The sequence below is a fragment of the Delphinus delphis genome, chromosome 10 (assembly GCF_949987515.2).
Source record: "Delphinus delphis chromosome 10, mDelDel1.2, whole genome shotgun sequence".
In the NCBI taxonomy this organism is placed as follows: domain Eukaryota; kingdom Metazoa; phylum Chordata; class Mammalia; order Artiodactyla; family Delphinidae; genus Delphinus; species Delphinus delphis.
The window spans coordinates 65595364-65620502 of record NC_082692.2 but is presented as its reverse complement, the minus strand read 5'-3'; the positions used below and the strand labels follow the sequence as shown (position 1 = coordinate 65620502).

The window sequence follows — 25139 nt, the reverse complement described above, 5'->3', positions numbered from 1 at the left end:
GCAGGGGCAGGGCAGGGGAGGGGGGTGAAAGATGGCAAGGCTCACCCTGGTCTACTTCAGACAAAAGACCCCCTACTCCCACCCCCAGCCCAGGAAGGGGCCTCGCGTGCCATGTACAGGTGGCTCAGACACCCCGGGTCAGCCCTCACTGTGACCACCGCCCACCCAAGTCAGGGCTGCCCACCTCCCTGCTGGAGCGGTGGGGCCACCAGGTGGTGGGGATGAGCTCCTGTAGGCCAGCCTCCTCCACACGCAGGGGGCTCTTGATGTAAAAGAAGACAACGGACCGGAGCACGTCGAAGCTGGTGGTCGTTAAGGCAGAGCTCCGCTCACCACAAGGTGCCCCGTACACCCTCATGAGCCCTCCCGAAACTTACCCACCTCCGGATATGCCCACCACAGCTCTCCCAGTCCTCAGGGTGCCATCGCTGCTGTGTGCCTGTCACCACTGACTGTGAGCCCAGAGAAACAGCTGTGGCTGTCAAACCCACCAAGCCCAATTCCAAGCAAGGGCACGATGAAGACTTGTCACAGGAACAGATGACAGTGGGACAGCTGGAGAGAGGGCCTGGCAGCCTCTCTATTTGTTTCTGCCTCCTAGAGGCTGAGGACCCCACAGAGAGAAGACAGCTACTAGCACAGGTTTCCCAGCCAGGGGCCCGAAGCTATGCTCTCTCTCCTGCACCTGCAGTTCTCAACGTTATAGGGAAACAGGAGGAGCTGACTCCTTCGAGAAGATTTCATAGGAACCCCCGCCATGGAGCACAGATAGAAGTGCAGTGCTTTGGCTGAAGAGGGCAGGCGCTGATGGCTCCCCCCTGCCCCCCACCCTCCACCTCTGGGTAGCCCAAGAGCCTGCAGGCATCTGGAAATCCCTGCTCAGGCCAGCCAGCCAGCCAGCCTGGATCCTTTGCTCTACCCTCTCTGCTCTGTAGAGAAAGTGCTGGGAAGGCTGGGTCCTGGAACAAGGACTCACACGCTGGGTGGCTCTGGTCTTCCTGAGCCTCCGTGGGGAACCCTGGGCAGAGGCACACCACCCTCCCTGGTTTCTGCTGACCCCAGAGGGCACCGCATGTCTGGCCTGCCTAGTAGCAAGGAGAGGATACAGGACGTGGCTAAGCAGAAACTTGCGGGACTTCTCATGACTGAGGATGGCAATGGTGAGCCGCAGGTAGCGGATCTGTGGGGAGAGGGTGCTCAGAGTGGGCAGGTGAGGCCCAGGGGGCTCAGGGCCAGGGCAGGAGCTCGTACCTGCAGGCCCAGGTCAGGGACGATGGGCGAGAACCGGTACAGCCGCAACAGGGACATCATCAACTGCTTGAGGCAATCTTGCATCTCATAGTCCTGGAAGAGGGAGGTGAGGTTGCACAGCTACCCGCTGAGGGCAGGCCCCGGGACAGCCATCTATGCGGCCTTCTCCAACACCCTCCCTGTACTCAGTGGAGCCTGACATCCTGGCCTGAGGGCTGATATCCGGCGCCTCACCTCCATGAAGAGCCACAGGAGATCCAGGACCTGGTGCACCACAGACTGCGCCTGTGCGGGGGTGCCCGCCTCCACGACACCCAGCAGGAAGCTCATGAGCACGGCCTCCACCAGGTACACCTTGCGCTGCACCAAGGGCGGGTGCCAGTGAGGTGGCAGCCTCCTGCCCCACTCAGGGCCCCCCTGCCCTGGCACGTGGCCAAGGCCACAGATGGACTCTTGGTCCCCGTCAAGCAACCCCAAGTCATGGATGAGCCCTTCTGGGGTCTGATGGAGACACAGGAAATGCTGCTACCCAACAACGCCTCTGGGGCTCTGCACATGCCATTCCCTTGGACTGTGATGTCACCACCCCTCGATCTTCTTTCTAGGAAGCCCCCTGATACCCTCAGCTGGAAGTGTCTCCTCCTCACCCAGTGACATCCTTGGGGTTTAAGGGCTCTGGTCACAGGGGCCCCTGACAGGTGATGCTGCTGGACCTCATGCACCTCAGCATCCCAGCCCTCAGCAGGGGTGTTTCTATCATGGCCCGCCTCTCCCCTCCCTAATGTCCCCTCACCAGGAGCGGTGCGAAGCGATGGAAGATGTGAGCCAGTGTGAGGAGGACGGTGGGCTGGCCCTGCAACTGCCACTCAGAGCTTTCCTTCTCCACCAGCCGCCCTTGCTGTGTGGGCGGGGAGGAAGGGACTGTGAGAGGCAGAGGGCTGTAGAAAGCCCCCAGCATACCCAGCCCAGACGCTGGCTCACCACGGGGTCCAGCTCCACGCTCAGCACTGCCTGGAAGCAGCCCAGCAACTCCTGTGCCCGAACCAGGTCGGCGCTTGGTGGGTCCTGCAGGGGCCGGTAGCCCACCACTGGGTAGGTGCCACAGAGTTAAGCCAGCAACACCTGATCTGTGGCTCAGAATACCTACCCCCTCCCACTGAGACCCCTGCAGAAGGGCCTGGGCTCCAGGGCAGGGCTGAGAGGTCAGATTGCCTGGTTTGCATCACAACCCTCCCGTTTCTCTGTGAAGCAAAACTTCTCTTGCCACTTTATGCTCTTCACCTGTTCAGTGGAGACAGCAATGGTACCCACCTAACAAGGTTGCTGCAAGCATTGTCCTCAGCACCCACCTCAGCTGTACCCTACTCACTCTTCCCGGCAGCAGGGCCTGCCACCAGCCCGCAGAGCTCCTGGAGCAGGGAGACCCCCATCCTGGCTTCCTCAAGAGCATCCAAGCAGCCCACAGCCTTCTTCACAAAAGGATATCGCAGGGGACGGCTGCCGAAGTTGAAGGCCACAGACTCCTTGAAGGAGAGGCTGATGGCTGGGAAGTAGGCCATGCCCAGGCCCCTGGATAAGTTCTCAAAGGCAGTGCCCAGAGACACACCATTCCTGGAGCAGAAGGGAGGGTCCATGAGCCAGTGCTAAGAAGGATGTGGCTGAAATGGACCAGTGAGCAGGCCTCTGTGGGGGCTGCCCACCCTCAGGCTACCGAAGCCAGCCTGGCCCCTTACAGGGCCTGGAACACGAGGGCAGACTGGGGATGCCCCAGAGGCCAGGCCTGTGAATAGAGGCAGGAGACTCACAGGCAGAAGGACAGCGTGCCTTCATCCAGGTCGATCAGGCAGCTCACAATGTCCCCCGCTGCCCACGCCTGCCAGGGGAGGAAGACTTACAGATGTGCAGAAGCCCAGCAGCCTGCCCACTCTGCCCCCCTCCAGCTGTGTCTCCACTGCCACCCAGGGGAGACTGGCCACAAGGACAGAGGACCTCAGTCCCTGCCCTCCCCCTGGTGCCCTACATTCCCTCAGCGCTGCCCAGTGGCCCCCACCAAGCTGTGGGGATGGACATGGGCCAGTTGGGCTGCAGGGGGCCCGGGCCTCACCTTCCCGTAGTTCGTCGTGGTCACGTTCCACTTGCGCACCCGGTTGCCATCGTAGGCATAGGAGTTGTGTGTATCTCCAACCCCCTCCTAGGGAGGAACTGTCTGTGAGGTCTGGGGGAGGTGGGGAGGGGCAGGGCCAGAGCCCACCAGCCACCAGCCTTGGACCCACGTGGCTCTACAGAATGGGGCTGATGCTCTGAGGGAAGGAGTGAGGGCTGTTTCGGGGCTGGATTGCCCTGGGATGGGGTGGGACACATTATGTCTCCTCCAGAGGGAAGTCCAGATTAGGGTGCTGAGCAGACCCTATGTGGGTTGGGGGGTTGCCTGAGCCCTGATGAGGCCTGCTGCCAAGAGAAGGTCTCCCTGGGAGGGGTCCCTCTCCCACATGTACCTCCTGATTGAAGCGGCAGTTGATCGTGCACCAGCCAATCTGCATGAGCCCCTGGGAGGAGATGAGCACCTCGTAGACCCATTTCCCTGGAAAAAGTCACGTCAAACCCAGCAGGGAAACAAAGACTGCCTCCTGCCTCTGGCCCGGGCCCTCAAACTTCCTCCCAACTCCCTGGGCCACAGCAGAGCATGGTCTCACCTTTGTACACACATGTGGTAGAGCGGATAGTACCAAAGTTGCTGTGTCCAATCACCTGGGTGGAGAGCAGGGGTGGTGAACCTCCTCCCGGGCATACGGGGTGCCACCCCAAGGGAGAACGACCCCACTCCAACTCGGCTCGCCTTGGTGGCGACGCCTGTCGTGGCCAACACTGTCCTGTGCCTGAACAGGGTGGAAGGGGCTAGACCCACGTCAGCAGGGATTTGGGGCCGGGAGCATGATAGGAGGGGCTCATGGCTATGCTGGGAAGGCCTTGGGGCTGGGGTCACACCAAGAGGGTTTCAGGGCTATGTCAGGAGGGTTTGGGAGCTGGGGACTCAATAGTCCACATCAGGAGGGGTCTGTGGCTGCAGCCCCATCAAGAAAGGTCGAGACCAGGGCCACATCAGGAGGAGCTTGGGGCTGTCAGGAGGGGCTTGGATCTGGGACCCCACGCCTTGCCCTCGCTCACCCCCAAGAGGTCATCATCCACCAGAAGAAGCCCTTCGAAGCCACCCGTGTGGTCCAGGACCACAGTGGACGGGCCAAGCCGCCCTTCAACCTTTCCTGGAAAGGAGAGAAGAGGGTGTGGGGTTGGGCCAGGCACAGGGCCTGACAGATGCAGAGAGGGTACTGAGCCCCCCAGGCCCAGCCCTGGCTCCCCAGTCCCATTCCTGAGGCTGTCACCGACCCTGGCTCTCCTCCTCCTCCTCCGCCTCCTCGTCCACATGTAACAACTGGTCCAGGTGCTCTGGCAGGTTCTGGAAGTTCAGGAGTTTCCTGGGGAGAGCAAGAGGCTGCGAGGGTCCCAAAAGTCCTTGAAACCAGCCAGATGACGCTAAATCCCTCTCCCAGTCCCTTTCTCCTGAGCTTAGGAGGGTGGCTGCCCAGACTCCAGAAAAAGGGCTGTACCAGTCCCAGATTCTGGCATGCTGGGGGTCAGAAGACTAGATTATCCACTAAATTTGGTGCACCTCAAGACTGTTTAAAAAAAAAAAAAAAAAAAGAAGGAAGAACTCTTTCTAAACCTTAATCCTCTCATCTGTATAAATGGAACAAGAGCTGTATCTCAGAGATGCTGTGAAGATTCCTAGGAATAATGCGCCCTCCGTAGCCCATAACCTCCCCACTCTTGGAGGTGGCTTGTTGATTATGCCTGGGCAAGGAAGGCTGGGAGCAGTGCTGATCCCCAAGATGGTCAGTACCAAGATCAGCTAGTCCAGTCCTTGACCCCAGGTCTGTGGTCCCAGCCAGGGAAGCCTGTGTGTTGAATGAGACATGTCCTGGGAGGATAAAGGGCTCAGCCCTCTTAGCTTCTGGCTGGCTCTGTCCTGGACCCACCTGTAGAGGAGAGTAGAGCACACAGCCTGCCTATCTGTCAGCTGCCCCAGCCAAAGGGCCTAGGAAGATCTGCCTGAGTGGCCCCCTCATCCTCCCAGCACACATGCCCAGAGGAGAAAGAGCTCTAACACTGGCCAGCTAGGTCCTGAGTTCAGTTGCTAAGAATAGCAGGGAATGAGGTGGTGCTGACTAGCAGGGCTCAAAGAGCAGAGGCCTGACGCCCATCTGGATCCAGCCCACAGACTGCTGGCACCTGCTCTTCTAACTCTAATCCCAGTTCCCACCCCACTCATTCCCCTAGAGAGTAGGCTCTGGAAGGGCACGTAGATGGGCCAAAGCACTGACTCTCTGGCAAGGTAGCTTCAACCCAGGCCCAGGGGCCACATGTTCCCACACTGTGAGCTACAACTGACCTTGAGCTACAGGAGGTGGAGATCCATGAAGCCTCCTCCCTACTCCTACTGAGCCCCAGGCCAAGGCGAGCAGGCAGCCGTGCAATGGGGTGCCTCGCCAGTAACATGGAAGGCTGTAGCCAACCCTGTCTCTCAACACCCCAATGCGCCCAGAGATCAAGCAGGCTTCTGCAACAGAATTTCTGACAGGCCCACACCTGGGAGGGCTGCTCTAGTCCTGTGCCTGCTCTTAAGAGCAGCTTCGGGTGGCCAACCTGACACTCAGCCTCAGTGAACGCCTGCAACATTGCCCATTTGGCCAACCCCAGCACTTGCCTACCCTTTCTGGATTGCCCAGGTTCCAGCCCAGAGTTCTGCATCCACACAACCACTGACTAACGGCTCTGCCACCTGCTCTCCCTCCTGGCAGCCACGGCACCAGTGGCAGCAGGATCATTTCTGGTATCACATGAGGTAGGGATCAGATGGCCCTGGGAACAGGCCAGGGCTGGGGTTGGGGTGGAGGTGGGCAGCAGCCCTCCACAAGTAGAAACCCTTTGGTCACCACAGCTGCTTAAATGGAACAGGCAACGATGCTGCCCTTTGGGTCTGCCCAGCGAGCAGAGACTGTGAAAGACAGAATAGCCCTGGCTGGCAAGGGGGCTGAGACATGGGGACACCCATGCCTCACTGCAGGGAGAAAGAATGTACAGGCCGGGACTTCCCAGGTGGCGCAGTGGTTAAGAATCCACCTGCCAATGCAGGGGACATGGGTTCGAGCCCTGGTCTGGGAAGATCCCACATGCCGCGGAGCAACTAAGCCCGTGCGCCACAACTACTGAGCCTGCACTCTAGAACCATCGAGCCACAACTACTGAGCCCGCGAGCCACAACTACTGAAGCCTGCATGCCTAGAGCCCATGCTCCGCAACAAGAGAAGCCACCGCAATGAGAAACCCATGCACCACAACAGAGTAGCCCCCACTCGCCACAACTAGAGAAAGCCCGTGCACAGCAACAAAGACCCAATGCAGCCAAGAATAGATAAACAAATAAAAATAAAAATATAAATTTATTTTTAAAAAAAAGAATGTACAGAACCCTTTGAAGAAGAAATTCAGCAACAGTCCTAAAAGTGATTGCAATTCAAATACTCTAGCCTTGTGATTCCAACCCTGGGCGTCTATGCAGCACTGTTTACAAAAACAAAAGCCCCTCTAAACTAGGGCAGTGATCAGGCAGATTCCTGGACCTAAAAGATGCCCACCGAGATCAATCTGTAGTGTAGAAAAACATTCAGGAATAACATCTGATGACAAAAATAGGATTTAAACTATACACTTTTGGAGGTGTGGGATATGTTCATGGCACTGCTGGTTTCACAGGTTATCCATGTTAAAATTTACTAGATTGTATGTTTTAAATACATGTAGTTTACCGTATGTTAATTATTCCTCAATAACTTTAAAAAAGCTGACAGTGACAAAAATCTAAAAAAAATTTTCCACACAGCATAACCCAAACTACATACATCGTGAGGTAAAGAAAACAAAAAGGAATCACACTCAAATGGTTATATTAGAATAAGAAGATGACAGTTGCTTTTTCTTTTTCTATGTAAGTTTCTGCTAAAGGGCACTTGTAACTTTTTTTTCTTTTTTTTTTTGCCGTGTCAAGTGGCTTACGGGATTTTAGTTCCCCGACCAGGGATCGAACCCAGCCCTCGGCAGTGAGAGTGCAGAGTCCTAACCACTGGACCACCAGGGAATTCCCCACTTGTAGTTTTGATATGAGCTAAACTTAAGTACATTAAATTTGCAAGGAATAAAGGGCTGGTGGCATCTGTGCTGTACAGATCAAGCAGAGGCTTCAGAGGGCCAGGGTGCGACAGTGGTGAGGGCAGGTGCACATGGACCAGATGCTGAGTGTAAAATAGGTGCGAAGTGCCATGCTGAGTGCACATCATGCCCCTGACCTCCACTATACTCTCAGAAGGAAGGTACTAGCACTGCCAGGGGAAAGGAAGAGGCGGAGTCCAGAAGGCGGACTCTCTGGCCACAGGTCTCACAGCCAGGAGTGGCAGAGCAAGAACGGAACCCAAGCCAGCCTACCCAGAGCCCCGGCCTCCTTCCCTACAATGCAGTCTCCAGCCTCTGGTCTGGTCCCACAGAGTGAGGAAGGGAGATCCACCTGGCCATACCTGCTGGTGGCTGCCGTGGGTGCACGATCAGTAGAGGAAAAGATGCGGTGCAGGTAGTCGTCCAGTAGCTTCTCGTGCACGATGCCTGCGCCACAGGTCAGAAGGGAGAGAAGGGACACATGGTCAGTGTGGCTCCCAGCCCCTACTGGCCACAGAGGCTCCTGGTCCTAGGCCAGCCACAGGAGTCAGCGGAGCAGTCACGGTGGGTGCCCTGCTCCATGGCTGCTAGTGGAGAAGAGCTGACTCACAGGTACAGGGGGTGCAGGAAGGCCTGAGGCTCAATGCACCTGGGACTTTGCTGCCTCTCTCCTTCTTCCCTCAGCACTAGGAGCCTCATCCCAGCCCTTCCAACCCTTACCTGTGACCCTAGATTTCTCAGCATCTGAGGTCAGCCTGTGGCTCTTTCGGGAGAAAGCCATGCCGGCCCCCTTGGACGCCATCTTTCATCTCTCGTGGGCAGCCAGTGGTCCTGGGGGCTGAAGCAGAGGCAGAGCCTGGCTATTCGAAGCCAGCCAAGGGCCCCCATATTGACCTCAATCCTGTGGTGTCAGGAAGGCTTGGGAGCAGGTGAAGCCACTGCATGCACACTCACACACACATCAACCCAGGGCAAAGGAAAGCAGGGGCTTCCAGCTTCCTACACGGGGGGTGAGGGGGAGGGGGTCTGGGGCCATGTGACAGGGCCCCACCATGTCCCAGTGCTCACACAGGGCCCAACAGAGAGCAGGTGCCAGATATATGTTTGTTAAACTAAACCAAATGCTTCTGCCGAGTGTGAAATCAGACCCAAGGGTCCAAAGTGAGGTGGCCCAGGAGCAGAGCCCCTGTATCCTTCTCGGTTGTAAGCCACTGTGGGTCCACATCTGGAAGAGAGAACCCTACATCAAGTAGAGTCCACCATCCAAGGCCTTGGTGCCATCTCCAGCTACAAGTCCTGCTTACATCCAAAGCCAGGATCCCCTTCCTCAGTTCCAGAATCCTCCCTTCTCTATTTCAAAGGCCTGCTAGCTTTCTTGCCCCCAATCAAACACACAGCCTCCTACCCCATCAGAGCACCACCCTTGCCCTCCTCACAGGCGCCACTGTCCCCACTGCTGTCCATCCCTCACATACCATGGTGTTGCTACAGCTGCTTCAGAAGCTGCACTAAGTCCCTGGTGCCTGGTTCACTGATCTAGGGCTGTGCTGTCCAACACAGCAGCTACTAGCCACACACGGGTATTTAAATTTCAATTAAAATTAAAAAGTCAATTTCTCAATTATATTAGTCACATTTCAAGGATTCAGTGGCCCTATGTGGTTAATGGTTACTGGACTAGACTCCGAAAATAAAGAACATTCCCATCCTCACATAGAGTTCTATTAGTCAGTGCTGGTCTAGAGGCTGGCCCTCCAGCACTGCCTTAGACAGAACTTCTCTTATCTCACCCCAAACAGGTCCTCTGCTCCCGCCACACACTCTTGCCCACTCCCAGGCGGCACCACTCCTGCCCCTCAGAAAGGTGACTCCCCGCCCTGCCGCCCACCACCAGCCCTCTCACACCAGAGCAGGTGCAGGACAGATTAGACGCTGTCACTCAACTGATGAGCAAACCTTCCAGACATCCACTCCGGGTGTCAGGTGCTGAGGACCCAGGTGAGAGGCGGTGCTTGACTTTGCTCGGGGGCTCCCTGCCACGTCGATCCTGTTCAGCCCCGCCGAGAGTTCAAGGCTTGTAACCGAACCGACCCCATCTCGGATCCCAAGGACGCGAGGGCAGCGCTTGTTTCCCCCAGTCGCCTCTGCCCGGCCCCAAGCTCCGGAGGATCCTCCAGGCCAGCTCCGGCCCGGAGTCTGGCACCACAGGCTGCGACCCCTCGCGCGGCGAGCGCCCTCACACTAGACGGGCTGGGGCCGCAAGGGGAGCCGCGGACACCCGCCCCCCTCGGAGCCCGGCCGCCCCTCACACTCACCCCCAGCCTCGGCCGCCGCGTCCGGGCTCACAACATCCGCCCAGCTCTCAGCTACGGCGCCTGTCCAGGGCCAAACCGCGCGGCCGCCGCGCACGCGCACCGACCCGCGCCCGACCTCCGCCAGAGGGCCCCCTCCACAGCCTCCAGCGGGCGGGCTCCCTCCGCGGCCTACAGCTGGGACGTTCCCGGCCCCCGCCTCGCCCCACTGCCCCACTGCCCAGACGCCTCCGACCCCCGCCTACGCAGGAGGAGCTCCTGGCCCAGCCATGTCGTAACGCTGTGTCCTGGGAGAGACCTTGGCCACCTATCTCAACTCCTACCCGTACTTGGAGGTCCGGCCCACAGGTCCCCTAGGACGTCTGAAAGGCCGTGCCTCCCAGGGTCCCTGCCACCTGTCACCCTCACCTCCATTCAGGCCAGAAGGGTGGCCTCGCTCATCTTCCCTGGGATGGCATCTCTGGCGGGGCGAGGGGAGCCTCTCTGGGCTCTGCTGACAGGGGCGTGGGCAGACCTGCCTCCAGCTGGGGCCGATAAGACAGCAAAAGGGGCAGGCTCCTTGAGGCTGGGGCAGGGAATATTCTCCACTTTACAGGGGAAAGCTGAAGCTCAGAAAAGTTTAATATCACCACCTTCGGGCTGGAACCTAGGCCTCTGGCAGCAACCGTGTCCACACTGCCCTTCCCTTCAAAGCAGCCTAGGGTGCGGGGAGGGGGAGGGGTGGGGCTAAGGGAGGGGGGCAGTGGGGCCCTCAAGTGTCCCCACTGAACCTTTCCAACACTGCCCACTACATAGGGAGGCCTCTCGGGGGGCTAAATGTGCCAGAGTGAGGACACTTGAACCTCACCTATAGGGCCTAAGGCCTGGCACCACCCCCATTCCTGCCACTGGGTCACAGGTCAGGCCCCAGCAAGTCTACAGTGGGGGTGTGGAGACAGAGCCACCCAATCCCGTAGGGACAGGTTTCACAACTTCCCGGATGGGGCTGTGGTGGGTCACAGTGCAGCCTCCAGCCAGGAGGATGGGGTGGCTCCCACTCCTGCTGCTTCTGACGGGGTTCTTAGGGGCCCCTGGTGAGTGCCCTTCCCCTCAGCCCTGATCCCCATCTGCGTTCAGAAAGGGGTTGGCCCCAGGCCCATCCGGCTCTTTGAGCCAGGAACTTACTTTCCTATTGGGCATGGAGCAGCGAGTGACCTTGGCTTCTTTCACAGAGCTGGGCAGCCCCAGGAACACATAAACACATTGCCTATTCAGGCCTGCGTTAAAAAGTCTGCTGTAGCATTGAGGCAGTATTAGGGCCACACAGACGCAGGCACACGTGCAGGCAATTACCCCTTATGAGCCAGATCTAATTCTCTAATTTAGCATATGCCCTTATGCTAGTGAGAGCCTAGACTTGGAGTCAGAATGCTTGGGTTGGGCCTCTGCATGGTTAATAAGATACCTCTGAGCCTTCTCAGTCTCATCTGAGAAATTAGATGGGATAAGCTCCATGGGGCAAGCACCATCACCCACTGCTCTCAGAGTATATGTTTTACAGCTGAGCCTAGTGCCTTGCCCACTAAACAGGTGCACTAGTGATAACTATCATGCCTGGGCCTGCTTCTCCCACCCAGTACAGGGGTCTGACCCTTGAATGGGCTGACAGGGTCCACTCCAGAGGCCTTGTAGTTTGATCCCCTGAATGAATAAAGTGTGCACGTGCTGATATACATGTGCTGACACGCATGCCCACCCTGCAGGGCAGCGCTCGCCCTTGAATGACTTCCAGGTGCTCTGGGGTACGGAGCTGCAACACCTGCTACACACAGTGGGGCCCAGGCCTTGGCAAGAAGATGTGGCAAATGCTGAGGAATGTGCAGGGCTTTGTGGGCCCCTACTGGACTGCAGGTGAGTGGCCAAAGGACCTAGATAACACTGGAGGTAGGGGAACCTGGGCACTGAGTTACCCTGTGGCTCCTCCTCCCAGGGCCTTCCACTACAATGTGAGCAGCCATGGTTGCCAGTTGCTGCCATGGACCCAGCACTCACCTCATACACGGCTGCAGCGTTCCAGGCGCTGTGATCTCTTCCAAAAGAAAAGTGAGTGGCTGCAGAGAAGGGCGGGCTGGGGAGAGGGCTGCTGGGGCCTCAGGCCTTGTTGATCCTGGGTCTTTTGCTCCCAGTCTATGTTCGGACTTGCATCATGGACAATGGGGTCGAGTACCGGGGCACCGTGGCCATCACCATGGGTGGCCTACCCTGCCAGCGCTGGAGCCACAGGTTCCCCAATGACCACAAGTGAGACAGACTGCAGCTCCCCTCTGTCCCTGCCGGCCTGGCGCCTGCCCCCAGTACGCACTGTATTGCTACTCTCACAGGTACACACCCACGCTTCGAAATGGCTTGGACGACAACTTCTGCCGCAACCCGGATAGGGACCCCAGAGGTCCCTGGTGCTACACAACAGACCCTGCCGTGCGCTTCCAGAGCTGCGGCATTAAGTCTTGCCGGGAGGGTAAGCAGCTCCGGGTCAAGCCTGGGGCGGGAGGAGCATGCCCACGCCCGTCCACGAACCCATCGGCCCTGTGTCTCCAGCCGCTTGCCTTTGGTGCAATGGCGAGGACTACCGCGGCTCAGTGGACCGCACGGAGTCAGGACGCGAGTGTCAGCGCTGGGACCTGCAGCACCCGCACCCTCACCCCTTCGAGCCCCGCAAGTACGCGTGGGCGGGCTCGGCAGGAGGAGGGCGGGCAAGGGGAGGGCCCAGCACTCCAGAGGCGGGGCGATGTAAGGCAGCACATAGTTGGTTGGGGCCAGACAGGGCCTGAGTCCCAGGCTCTTGTTCACGCCCGGCTACCGCCTCTAGGTTCCTGGACAAAAGTCTGGACGACAACTATTGCCGGAATCCGGACGGCTCGGAGCGGCCCTGGTGCTATACCGCGGACCCGCAGATGAAGCGAGAGTTCTGCGACCTCCCCCGCTGCGGTAGAGCGTGAGGGCGGGGCCTGGGAGGGCACCTGGGACACGTGGGGGCGTGGCCTGGCTGGGACTAGAGGAGGGGCTGGGCGTGACCCGGTGGTGGCCCAACAACAGTGGGGCTCCGCCCCAGCCCCAGTCTCACCTCCCACTCGGGCTCCGACCGGCCTCGATCCATCCAAGGGTCCGAGGCACAGCCGCGCCGGGAGGCCACGACGCTCAATTGCTTCCGCGGGAAAGGCGAGGGCTACCGGGGCACGGTCAACACCACCGCTGCGGGCGTGCCCTGCCAGCGTTGGGACGCGCAGCATCCGCATCAGCATCGCTTTGCGCCGGAAAAGTATGCGTGCAAGTGAGTTGGCTGGCCGCCGCTGGGAGCCTGCTACTCCTGCGGGTGGGACCTGAGGGGGGCCCCGGGCGGGGCTTGAAAGGAGGCGGGGCTTGGGGAGGAGCTGGAGGCTGGGCTCCCGCCCAGGCGGGCTGGCCAGCCCATGACCTGGGACCCACCCGGGCTGAGCTGCGTGCTTGCTCAGGGACCTTCGGGAGAACTTCTGTCGGAACCCCGACGGATCGGAGGCGCCCTGGTGCTTCACATCGCGGCCTGGCATGCGCGTGGCCTTCTGCTACCAGATCCGGCGCTGCACCGACGACGTGCGGCCCGAGGGTAAGGCCTGAGCTGGGGCTGGACGCACGGGGCCGGAGGGCTGGGGCGAGAACCGGCTGACGGTCGCCCCCGTCCGTCCGCCCGCCGCAGACTGCTACCATGGCGCGGGGGAACTGTACCGCGGCTCAGTCAGCAAGACCCGAAAGGGCGTCCGGTGTCAGCGCTGGTCCGCGGGGACGCCGCACAAGCCGCAGTAAGTCCGCCAGCGCGCCTGGTGCCTCCCAGACCGAGGCCACAGGCCCCGCCCGGGACTAACCCTAGGGCGGCATGCCTCGGCTCTGCAACTGGAGGCTTGCGAGGGCTTGGGATTACCCTTTGATTTTGCTCCCCCTCCCGCCTAGGTTCACCCCCACCTCCGCCCCACACGCACCACTGGAGGAGAACTTCTGCAGGAACCCAGACGGGGATAGTCACGGGCCCTGGTGCTACACCACAGATCCGGGGACTACGTTCGACTACTGTGCACTGCGGCGCTGCGGTGAGCACGGGCGACACAGCCCCGGGGCCCCGCCCCTAGCCTCCACCGCCAAAGGCTGGCTCCCTTAACGCGGTTGAACTTGGGTCTTTCAGATGATGACCAACCGCCGTCCATCCTGGAGCCCCCAGGTACGGACTTGGGCCAGTTATGCGTCGTGTTCCCTTTACCCCCCATCTCCATCCAGTCCGGGGTTTCAAACAGCACATTCTATCCCCCAGACCAGGTGCTGTTTGAGAAGTGTGGCAAGAGAGTGACCCGCCTGGACCCATGGCGCTCCAAGCTGCGTGTGGTGGGCGGCCAGCCTGGGAACTCACCCTGGACAGTCAGCTTGCGCAACCGGTGAGGCACAACTGCCTGATTCTCCAAGACAGGGGCTGATGCTACATCCTCTGTGCTTGTGCCCGTAGGGGGGCGGGAACCTGCCCCAGCCTCACAGATCCTAGCCAAGACATGGCAGGTCCAGCCTGTGTCTGTGTCTCAGGACCGTTTCCTAACCTGCACTCCTCCAGGCAGGGCCAGCACTTCTGCGGAGGCTCCCTAGTGAAGGAGCAGTGGGTTCTGACTGCCCGGCAGTGCTTCTCCTCTTGGTGAGCCTTCCTTGGGTTTGGGGACTCCCAACCCCATGCCTTCCTCTCCCCCTTAGCCACCTTCCCTAGGCAAGCCAATGGGTGAGTGTTGGGCAGCAGACTATTGAGTCTCGACTGATGTAGCAGAGCTTCTCTCTCAGCCATGGGCCTCTCACTGGCTATGAGGTGTGGCTAGGCACCCTGTTCCAGGACCCACAGCCCGGGCAGCCAGGCCTGCAGCGCATCTCAATGGCCAAGATGGTCTGCGGGCCCTCTGGCTCCCAGCTTGTTCTGCTCAAGCTGGAGAGGTGTGTGACAAGTCAAGAGGGTGTGAGATGGGGCTGGGCCTTGTGGCCTCAGACCCTGAATGCCGTCATTCTTGCTGAAGACCTGCGACCCTGAACCAGCGTGTGGCCCTGATCTGCCTGCCCCCTGAGTGGTATGTGGTGCCTCCAGGCACCAAGTGTGAGATCGCAGGCTGGGGCGAGACCAAAGGTAAGAGTACACTGCAGGGGCATGGACTGTTCCAGGCCAAGAGGCCCAGCCTTGTGTACTACCCACAGACCCTATCCTTCTTCCCATTCTCTTCACTGTAGGTACAGGGGACAACACGGTCCTGAACATAGCCTCCCTCAATGTCATCTCCAACCGGGAATGTAACATCAAGCACCGAGGTCGCGTACGTGAGAGTGAGATGTGCACTGAAGGACTGTTGGCCCCTGCTGGAGCCTGTGAGGTCAGTGGCAGGGCCCCTGGCAAGCTGAAAATGTACTGCTTCACCCCGAAGGGGGCTAGTGTCTACCATGGTCCAGGCCCTCACCAGTTCTTGCACCTACCAGGGTGACTACGGGGGCCCACTTGCCTGCTTTACTCACGACTGCTGGGTCCTGGAGGGAATTATAATCCCCAACCGAGTGTGCGCACGGCCCCGCTGGCCATCCATCTTCATGCGTGTCTCTGTGTTTGTGGACTGGATTCACAAGGTCATGAGGCTGGGCTAGTCCCAGCCTCAATCCTGTGGGCCTTGGGGAGGACGAAGCTTTCTGTCAGACATAAAGCCACCTTTCCTCTTTATGCCTGTGCAGGGTGCTTCTTAGCCTTTACTTCTAGGGAATGAATTGGCAACTCCTCATTAGGGCCTGAGTGGCAGAGTCCAACACAACTTGGGCTGGGCGATCTGACCCTAGTCCTACCTTAGCCTGTGGGTGCTGTGAAGGGCAGGGCCTCACTAGTCCCCTAAATAAACTGTTGGGAGGAGAAGGGTGGTGTAGGGCAGTTTCTAACAGAAGGGGCTGCAGTAGAGGGAGCTAGCCTGGTGGAGTCCTACTTGGCCAGGACAGGCAGCAGCTGAGCCTCTCGCTGTCCCCTCCCCTCTCACGCTGGAAGTAGTTGCTGTCCTTATGGCTACCATACCCAGGGCCTATGGTCTCTGAACCCCAAGGGTGGGGCTGGGGTTAGGGGTGGCTTGGTACAAAGTACCAGCAGGAACTAGACTCTGTGTCCTCATTTATTATGAGTATATAGCCCACATTCCTCGGCTCACCCATCCATGAAGTCCAGAGCCCAGGAAGCCTCTTGCCGCTCTGCCAGACCCTGGGGCTCTCCAAGAGCCAAGTGTGGCATATGTCACCCAGCTCATACAGAGTGGTAGGGCTTCAGTTGCCCAAGTGCGTGCACAGCCAGAGCGCAGCATTCATGAAGCTGTCTGATTCCACCTCCACCTCTGATAGTGCATGGGTGCTTTTGGGATAGAGCAGGAGCCTGTAAGGGTTGGGCAGCAATGTTTGAGGATTGAGGATCCTTCCCTGCTCACCTGCCCACCAGCTGCCAGGGCTGTCTTGCTGTACTCACCGAACGGGCACGTTTCGGGCCTTGAGGGCACGGTAATACTCCATGCCCTGCTTGAAGGGCACACGCCGGTCCTCCTGGCCCAGCATCAGTAACACTGGTGTCTTCACCTAGGTATGTGGGGAGTGGAGGTGAGCAGGGCCCGGGGCCCTGGATAGATTGGTGGTGCACTGGGCAGGGGGAGGGCTGCGTACCTGAGGGGTGTACTTGATGGGCGACTTGTGCAGCATCTCACCCCACATGTTGAGGTCTGGCAGGCAGTTGCTGCTGTAGGGGAAGCCAGCCTCCACCACGCACCTACAAGACACTGAGATGATGCAGGCCCAGGAGCTCTGGGGCCTGCCGGAGCTCCATGAGGGTACGTAGTGAGGGGGGAGAAGGGCGGGGACCTCTGGGCACACCCACCAGTCAGGGATGTCAGTGGAGCCCATCATGGAGGCAATGTTGATCACAGGGTTCCGCACCACGCAGGCACCGTAGGTCTCCGGGTACTGACCAATCAGGTGGCAGGACAGGAAGCCACCATGGGAACCACCCATAAGGGCCACACGGCCTGCATCAAAGTGTTCCTCCTGGAGCACCTGCTCTACTGCAAACTACAGGGTGGGCAGATCATGCTGCAGCCAGCTGCCTGCCCAGCTGAATGGAGCCACACCCCCAGCCCGTCCAGAAGCCCCAGCCCCTGCTACCTGGACGTCCTTCACATCCTGGTGGCCCACATTGCCGGGGAGGGAGAGGATGCTGTCCTGGCCAAAGCCCGTGGAGCCACGATAATTCACTGGAGGCCAGGGAGGGACCAGACAGGGTGGTCAAGTGACCTTCCCAGCGCCCTTTCACCTATATGTGAAGTAGGCCTTGAGGCTAGCTGCACCAGACTCAAGGGGAAGGGGCCAAGAGATTTGAGACTGCCCAGTGACCACACACCCTTTCCGTGGCAGTTGCAAGTTACTTCATGTTATCACCATGCCATGGAGCCAGAGACTGGCCAGGGCAGTTTCTGATAGTGATTACCAGAGGCCTGGAGACTAGGGTGGTACCCGCAGTGCTTGTACAGACCAGGCCCACACCATCGCCACCACCCCACAGCTCTACCAGAGGTGCAGCACCCTGCTCCCTCACCTAGTAGTACTGCAAAGCCCATCTTGCAAAGCATGGCTGGGAGCAGCATCCAGGCAGTGACAAAGGATGAATGGGGTCCCCCTGCAGATAGGGAACAGAGAGAAGGTGAAAGAGCTAGCTAGGAGGGATTGTGGAAGGGCAGGGACCCTTAGGCCAGTTGCCTACCGTGGGGCATGACCACCATGGGCACCTGGGTCTTATCTGGAGGGTCGCTGGGCTGCAGAAGGATTGCTTCAAAGTCAAGGCCAGCTGCAGGGGAAAAGCAGCAATCAGCAGAGCCAGGTCTACTGCCGAGGGGCTTCCCCAGCCAAGGCCTCAGCTGTAGCTGCAGGTCTGCAGCTGACCTCTGAAACAAGAGACCTGGCCAAGGTAGCCCACACTGTGACACATGGACCCCAGGACGCTCATGCTCCTTCTGCCCTAGTCAGGGAGTCCCAGTCTCTGCAAGGACAACATTCTGGAGGAGGTGTGGTCACAGAGGCCTCACACAGGCCTGTCTTCTTTGGGCTCCGTTATCCCACTGCAGACGATCTGGCCTGGTGATGCCCAGCTCTGATACCCAGAGTAGGTGCTCAGATGCCTGGACACTACTCCCCATGACCGTCCACAAGAGGAAAAAAAATACCTCTTAGAGGTAATCTCAAAAAATCCCAAAATGTGAGACAGGAGACGGGAAAGGTGACCACAGACACTGTGCTGGGGAACTTGGAGAAGGTGCCCCTCTGCCCCTGCCCAGCTCACCATACTGCACATGCTCTTGCTCTGGGGGTGGCTGTAGTACCCGGATGCTCCAGGAGATTTCAGGAATGGGCTCGGCCTCCTCCAGGGACACCCATGATACCGCCTGCTCCTTCCCCTCAGGAGGCAGGAACCCAACTTTCTGCCAAAGGGAAAGAGTGTGTCACAGGTGGCCTGGCTGCCTCCCTGCCTTTCCACCAGTGTGCGAGTGGGCAGCTCTCATTATACTGGGCCATCTGCCCACCTCCAGAGGGCCCAGCATGGACTCCTGTCATGAGCTGGTATATACACAGGTACTCACACAACCACACATATGTACCCCTCCCTCCTCAGCTTCTAGGCTGTTATGCTAGAGGACTGAGCACTTTCCAAGGCACCCTGTTCTGAACAGAGCAAACCTTAACCCAGTAGTTTCTCCCCATAGTGCCAGACCCTCGTGGACTATACTGGGCTGGGTCCACACCTTGGCCTCTCACATGCTGACCAGCCACAGTCAGACTCGGGCCAGTTCCCTGACCTGGGGAACTCTGCCTGCACCGAATCCCTGCCTCCTGGCCTGGGGCCCACCAACACTCACCAGGCATGGGGGTCGGCTGGGCGTGGAGAACTGTGCCACCATGAGGTCCCGGTCAATCGTGAGCAGCTTCCAGCTTCCACCTGACCCCCCTGGACAAGGCAGATGCCACCACTATTCCCACCCAGTCCCTGCAGAGCCAGAGTCCCAGGCTGGAGGCTTTATAGTGAGGTGCCCCTTATTCCCTGGGAAGCAAAGGGATGCCCACAGAGGGACTGTCACAGACAACCGCACACAGCTCTGGGTGAGCCGCCTTCTCAGTCCATTCATCCAGCAGGCGCTGGTTGTCCCCTGGGACTGCCAGATCTGGGGACACACCAGACCACATGGCACAACCACCCACCACCTGATGACTGCCGTCTGCAGGGGTGGCAGCTAGGCCCAGAAGGCTGGCGGGGAGGTGCTAATTCTAGGCAGTGGGGTCCAAGGAGATTCAGATTCTTAAGCAGATACTATACAATGAGATGCAGTTTGGGAACAATCCTTTGGTAGCTTTGTGGAGGAGTGAGTACAGCCAGGGCAGGTGGAGGACTCAAAAACACTTTAGGTGCAGAATCATCAGGCCTGGGTAAGAGGAAGATCAGGGAGCCAACCCAGGGCTTCTGCGCCCTGGGTTGGCAGAGGTGCCTCTGCCTGAGGTTTGGGGAGAGGGAAGGATGACTCTGGCAGATCTTGGCAAGAGAGAATTTTGTGGGTTTGAGAAGTAGGGTGGGGGCCGTGCTGAGGCAATGCCAGGACACAGGGAGCAGAGCAGAGCCAGGAGGCAGTCTGCTGGCTGGGTAAGGGTCCTGCATAGGCAGGGTCCTCGCAAGACTGTCAGTAAAGGCTGTGGGACAGTCAGTGGTGCAGAGTGGCCGAGAGTGCTGCCCCACATGCTTGAGCTCCAGTCCCTCCCCTGGCCTGGCTGGCCCACTCGCCAGCCCTGCTCACCAGCCGTCAGAGAGGTCACACTGCCCATCTGGGTGTCCACAGCAAACAGGTCCTGAAGCAGAGAGGAGGCCATGTGTGGTACCACATCCAACAGCCCTATGGGTCCTGCCCCCACCTCCTCTCTACCCTCTTGGGGACCCTTGGGCCAAGGCCAGAGCTGTGAGTGAGTATGGTGATAGCTACTCAGTGCAGTAGGGAGTGGCCTGAGGGCCTGGGTTCAAATCCCAGTTCCATCACAACTTGCTAAGTGACCCTGGGCAAGATAAGGAATGCCTTTGAGCCCCTTAGAGCTACCCTGAGGACCAAACGATATCTAACCCCAAAGGAGTCTGGCACACTGTGGTGTCCCCACACAGTCCCTGGGAGAAGGCTGCTGTCCCATCTCCCTCAGCTCCCCGTATGGTGTTCAGGGGCCCGCCCCAGTGGCAGCCCCCTTGCCCACCACATGGCAATGCTGAGGGTGGGGGCTTTGCATCTCTGCCTCAGGAGAAAGGGCCAAGGGCTCTGTTGTGGGGTACCAGGGCAGCCAGCCCCCTCAAGGAAAAATGAGTCCAGGACAGGGGCAGGCAGGGCCTTAAGGGGCCAGGGAGACCTGTGAGCTGGGCGGTCCACCTGGCAGTGTGTGTGTGCTATGTCCCAGGCCCACAGCTCCTGGGGGTTGGTTGAGGGCTGCTTCTCAACACAGTCAGGGCTCCTCACCTGCCGGCTGCGCTGAGCTGAGTCAAAAACCACTCTCTGGCTGTCAGCTGACCAGCATCCCGGAGGCAGAAGGCTGCAGTAGATTCCAGAGAAGTTCTCTGCAAAGGCAGAGAGCTGGGGGCCACGTCCAAGAGTGGAGGGGTGTGTGTGTGTCCAGACTACGGGTGTGTGTGTGTGTGTGTGTGTGTGTGCGTGCGTGCGTGTTTGTGTATGAGCGTGCGTGTGTGTGTGTGTCCAGACTATGAGTGTGTGTGTGTGTGTGCGTGCGTGCGTGCGTGTGTGTGTGTGTGTGTGTGTGTGTGTCCAGACTATGAGACAGCCCGGGTCGCTGGGGAATTCACCTGGGGCCCCAGAACTGTGACAGAACAACAGCCACATACATGGGGGTACCCTAGGCAATGAGGAACTGCTTGAAGAGGGGGCTGAGGGGCAGAGGCCTCTGAGGGCCCAAGAGAGGCGGAGCTGAAGAGCTTCTGATAGAAACTGAACGCACTGGCATTCCTCTGAGCTGCTCTTAAGGGCCGCTAGGAGGCAGCGGATGCTGTAACCAAGACACCTGTCTGTCTCTAACCGTACTTAGCAGAGTACCTGGCACTCGGGCCTGAATAAATCCTACCCTCTAACATCATCACTCATTTACCCCTCACTACAATCCTAGAAAGAAGGCAGGAACAACCACCCTCTCCTCCCATAAATAAATGGAAGATCAGGGGGTCCGGATACTGTCCAAGAACACACAGCTAATAAGGGGCAGAGTTCAGATTCAGACCAGGTCCCCACTGCTGCATCCCTGTAACCCAAAGACAGGAAAAGGAGGCCATCCCTTGTCCTTGACTCCTGGAACTGACCAGGCGGCCTAAGAAAACAAGAGACTCACCCCTCACGTCCTTGGGATAGTCTGGGATCCCAAGCAGAGTTGTGAGCACCCGAGACTGTGACTGGAGCTTGTCAGCCAAGAGCCACCCTCCCAGAGACCCTGCTGCCTCAAGGGCTTGGACTAGACAAACGCTGGGGTGGGGGCTGGGAGTGGGAGAATGAGCACCCTTGGGGCAGGACCTGCCAATCTAGTGTACTTTCCGAGACCCCTTGAAGGAGCAGTGGCTTTAAGCAGCCACTGGAAAAACGAGATAAATCTATGGGCTGCGGCACAAGTGAAATAATGTCAAGCCTCAGCCAGCTTGGGCCACTCGGATCTCAGCTTTGGTCCAGCTGACCTTCTATGAGAACCATTCCCTATAGTAATGGCCCCACCCCCTGCAGAGGCTGAACCTGGGGCTGGCCCAGCAGCGGGGAGACTTCAGAAGGAACCCAGGCAGGAAGAGCTGAGGAGGCTGGCCCTGAGCAGGGATAACAGATGGCAGGAAAACAGAACTGCATGTTCCTTGGCACCCACCCAGCCGACACCCCTTACCTCCCAGCTGCCGAGGCACAACGTCCACCACCACGGAGGTGACCCTGGTATACCAGTCATACTGCAACAGAACACAATGGTCAGGCTCACCAGGGGACTGGCAGTGCCCTCAGGGCAGGGAGGGGAGGACCTGAGAGAGGCCTGATGTATCTCCTTTCTGGTGACCTGGAGCAGATGTCTGGAGGGGCCCTTTCACAAGGACTGAGACTCTGTAACTGCCCATTATATCCCAGCCCCTTGCAGAGCCTGGCCACGTGCAGATGAGAAGCAAAGGGAGGAGCATTCTCGTAGACAGAGGATGCTCTCAAGGTGGTGAGTTTTGATTGTGCAGAGCCCCCATGACAGCACTCTCAGCCTCCAGGCCTTGCCTGGAGAGAAGGAAAGGCAGAACTCACACCATCACTGTACCCAGGACAGGAGGTCCACTGAGGAGGCCATGGGGAGATGAAGCTGACCCTTCAGCTCTCATCTGCCATCCCCTCCTCTTGCTGACCTCCCCCCACCCCCACCCCAGCTCACCAGGCACAACTGCCCACACTGCTGATGCGGGACCAGAGATGGGAACCTCAGGTAGACGATGCGACATTGGTCTGGGCTCAGCCGGGGAGAAGAGACAGCCAGAGAGTCATCCGAGAGGAGCTCTGGACCAGACAGAAATGCAAGCATCATGCAGGCTGCCAGGGCCAGTGTGTGTCAGTGAAGCACAGGTAGGTGCCAGCACTTACCACACTTCCCCCCGATGAGGTCTACATAGTACAGGGCTGACCTGGAACCACCAGAGAGACACTCAGCTTCAAGGCCAGTCTGAGCTGCAAGGCCCCCTGCCCTGCCCCTTCGACTGTCCTCACCTTCGATTGGTGCAGAAGCGGATGCCCAGCCGGAAGGGCTCATGCCACCAGCCCACAAACACAACACCTGTGTCTCCAGGGGCCCAGAATGCCTGTAAACAAGACCACAGGGCAGGTGTGAACAAGGGACAGTAGCTCAGGCAGGGGCCCCAGATTTTCGGAGTCATGTAGGCCAAGTCAGCACTAACCTGTCCAGGGGACACACTCTCAGGGACCCCCTCAAGCACAGAGATGTTGCCACTCTCGACATCCAGCACACAGAGTACAGGAGTGCTTTTGGAAACCAAGTTTTCTCCCCAATCTTCGTAAAATAAAAATTGATCCCCCTGAGAACACAAGACACTCATTGCCCAGGCTGTCCTGCAGGAGACGGCCCTGCCCCCTAGAAGCCAGTACCTCCCTGGTTCTGATAGGCACAGTGTGGGCAGAGAGCATAGTGGACCCCAGCACTGCCCTGAGGGGCCTTCATGGACTGGCCATGGCCATGAGCACCTTAATGGCCTGGTCTGGCTTCTTCAGCCTGGCCACCTCGTCATCGCTGCCACTGACGTCCAAGGCTTTGGTCTGAAAGAAGGACTCAGCCTTGGGGCGCTTCTTCTCTGCCACGTATAATAAGTGTGTCTCCGAGTGCGACCAGGACAGGCAGCCAAAGCAGTCTGGGTGCAAGGAAGGCCGATCAGGGGGAGCCCTGGGCTATGGCTGCCCCTCCTGTCCGCCCTGCCTGCTCACCAGCCAGATGCCTCACCATCCTCATAAACCAGCCCATGTTTCTCCAGCGCTGACAGGTTGAAGCTCTTGAGCTTCCGGTTCTTCTCCCAAACCTAAGGACATCTGGGAGTCAGGTTGCCTATCCTCCAACAGAGCCTTATCCGTGGGACTGAGCCCCCAGTTACCCACCACGTGGTCCTATGCAGACTTACCTCCAAAAACTGCTTCTCCTCCCCAGCGCCCGGCCCTCCAGCCTTGCGCAGCACAGCTTTCATGGTGCCTGAAGGAGATTCTCTGCTCAGCAGCCTGAGGAGGATGTAGGGGAGCAGGTCAGTATTACCTCCCACCCAGTGATAACCCATCCTGTCCCCTTATTGGCCACAACCTCTTAGACAAGATTCCTGAGGCTCTGGCCCACAACCGCCCCTGCAGCCCTTCTAGCCCTACCACGGCAGCTGCCTTGCCTCCCTTCCCTGGGGCAGGGACTCTAGTCCCAGCCCAAGTATGGAGCAAGCCTCCAATGCTTGTGACCATGTCACTACTACCTGAGCTCCCAAGGGTCAGGGATCTGGCTCCTGGCTTCCCTTCTGGGCCCTACCCACACCAAGGCACAGGGTGGGCATTCATAAAAGGCTTGCAGATGGCCATGGCCTTGCCTACAAGCTTCCTCCTTCAAACTTACTCGCCCCGGGTCTCCACACTGTTGCCCGCAGGCCCTGCAAACACCACTGAGTCCGCATCATGGAACACCAGGTACTGGCGGCAGAATCGGATGTTCTCCATGCGTTCCAGGTCCCTCTGGGTCCACTCTGCGAGAAGAGGCATGAGGCTGCTCAACTTGACCAGTCCCAGCACAGGCTACCCCCTCCCCTACCCCACCTCTCTCAGTCTATCTCCAGATATTCTGGGGGGCAGGATGGGCAACACTTGGCCACAACTCTCAAGTCTAGGCCTCCAGAGCCTAGGCTGACAACGTCTTGGAGAGAAACGATTACTGCTCCTAGCATCCACCCTAGAATCTTGAGAGCAGGTGTGGGATACGATGACGGGGGTGACCCTTACAAGGCCCACACTCTGCACTCATGGGCACCATCCCATAATACCCCAAATAGGCCGCCCCCCCATACACCTGTGTGCACAGACCTCTTACGGATGCACTGTTCCACACCCACACTCTCCAAGCCCGGCCTTCTCCACACACCCGTGTGCACTGTCAGGCAGCTAGCCCTCCACGCCCCCCTCCTCTCCACCGACTCCCCTCCATACACACACCAGTGTGCACCGTCCGGTAACAACCCCCGTACTGCGTGGTGACCTCCGGGCCCAGGCAGGCGGCGCTCAGCGCGGGCTGGCGGCTAAGGTCCCGGTACAGCGCCGCCGCCTCTTCGGGCTCGTTCAGCAGCACCTGCGCAGGGGACACAGCAGGGTCAGGCCCGGCCCGGGCTGCAAAGACCACGGGAACCGCGGGCCGCTCCCTCACCTGCCGCTCCATGGTGGCTCTGGGCCGCCGGGGTGAGGCGGGGCGTTCAGGCGCCCGGAAGTGAGAGGCCCGGCCAGTCTCCGCCGCGGCCTTGCCGCACAGTGAGAGGGGCGGGACTTTCGACGAATGAGCGAGGACGATTAGACGAGGGGCAGGGCCTCGATGGTAAGGAGGTGGGGCCTGCGAGGAACAAGTTGGAGCTGCGGCCCCAGGAGTCCTGGAGGGGAAGAGCAGGGACCTCGGGGAAAGGAGCAGGCCTTTCGGGGTGGGCTAGGCTGGAGAGAGGCGAGC

The 25139-nt window shown here is 59.0% G+C and overlaps 3 protein-coding genes and 1 long non-coding RNA gene across 9 annotated transcripts in view; 2 read left to right on the top strand and 2 right to left on the bottom strand.

The window, feature by feature from the left end:
* RNF123 (ring finger protein 123) overlaps nt 1–11966 on the bottom strand; it is a 30899-nt gene extending 18933 nt beyond the window's left edge. Inside the window, exons 1-17 of one of the 6 annotated variants that reach the window (XM_060022503.1) lie at nt 11859–11910; nt 9421–9562; nt 8236–8353; nt 7878–7962; nt 4636–4724; nt 4417–4511; nt 3945–3999; nt 3747–3832; nt 3356–3442; nt 3057–3124; nt 2737–2862; nt 2233–2347; nt 2045–2149; nt 1486–1611; nt 1252–1344; nt 1107–1180; nt 185–302 (exon numbers count right to left, since the gene is read on the bottom strand). In XM_060022503.1, the coding sequence (XP_059878486.1) occupies nt 185–302; nt 1107–1180; nt 1252–1344; nt 1486–1611; nt 2045–2149; nt 2233–2347; nt 2737–2862; nt 3057–3124; nt 3356–3442; nt 3747–3832; nt 3945–3999; nt 4417–4511; nt 4636–4724; nt 7878–7962; nt 8236–8317 (1404 nt within the window). In that variant the 5' untranslated portion in view covers nt 8318–8353; nt 9421–9562; nt 11859–11910. Of the gene's footprint in view, nt 1–184; nt 303–1106; nt 1181–1251; nt 1345–1485; nt 1612–2044; nt 2150–2232; nt 2348–2736; nt 2863–3056; nt 3125–3355; nt 3443–3746; nt 3833–3944; nt 4000–4416; nt 4512–4635; nt 4725–7877; nt 7963–8235; nt 8354–9418; nt 9563–9830; nt 9960–11858 lie in introns of those variants that run through there. The other 5 variants (XM_060022504.1, XM_060022507.1, XM_060022505.1 and 2 more) reach the window with 5 other exon arrangements.
* On the top strand, nt 10807–15567 carry MST1 (macrophage stimulating 1). The gene is made up of 18 exons (XM_060022510.1): nt 10807–10900; nt 11570–11717; nt 11797–11909; nt 11993–12107; nt 12188–12324; nt 12405–12525; nt 12676–12794; nt 12969–13137; nt 13319–13449; nt 13540–13642; nt 13791–13927; nt 14020–14055; nt 14146–14266; nt 14437–14514; nt 14655–14801; nt 14882–14988; nt 15090–15229; nt 15333–15567. Exons 1-18 carry the CDS (start codon nt 10807–10809, stop codon nt 15492–15494), a joined length of 2178 nt encoding a protein of 725 aa, XP_059878493.1. The 3' UTR covers nt 15495–15567.
* A 422-nt stretch (nt 15568–15989) lies between these two features.
* APEH (acylaminoacyl-peptide hydrolase) lies at nt 15990–24945 on the bottom strand. The gene is made up of 22 exons (XM_060022509.1): nt 24849–24945; nt 24641–24773; nt 24051–24177; nt 23581–23674; nt 23406–23481; nt 23153–23316; nt 22849–22986; nt 22661–22752; nt 22538–22578; nt 22332–22453; nt 21813–21873; nt 20402–20499; nt 19703–19754; nt 18776–18864; nt 18202–18340; nt 17626–17709; nt 17461–17541; nt 17031–17119; nt 16747–16937; nt 16536–16638; nt 16345–16451; nt 15990–16254 (listed from the first exon to the last, which is right to left on the bottom strand). The coding sequence occupies exons 1-22, from the start codon at nt 24858–24860 to the stop codon at nt 16149–16151; spliced, it is 2199 nt and encodes a 732-aa protein (XP_059878492.1). The 5' UTR covers nt 24861–24945; the 3' UTR covers nt 15990–16148.
* LOC132432306 (uncharacterized) lies at nt 22412–24169 on the top strand. Its single transcript, XR_009520873.1, has 3 exons — nt 22412–22519; nt 23607–23697; nt 24082–24169. It is a non-coding gene; the product is annotated as an uncharacterized lncRNA (long non-coding RNA).
* Nucleotides 24946–25139: the final 194 nt, after the last annotated feature.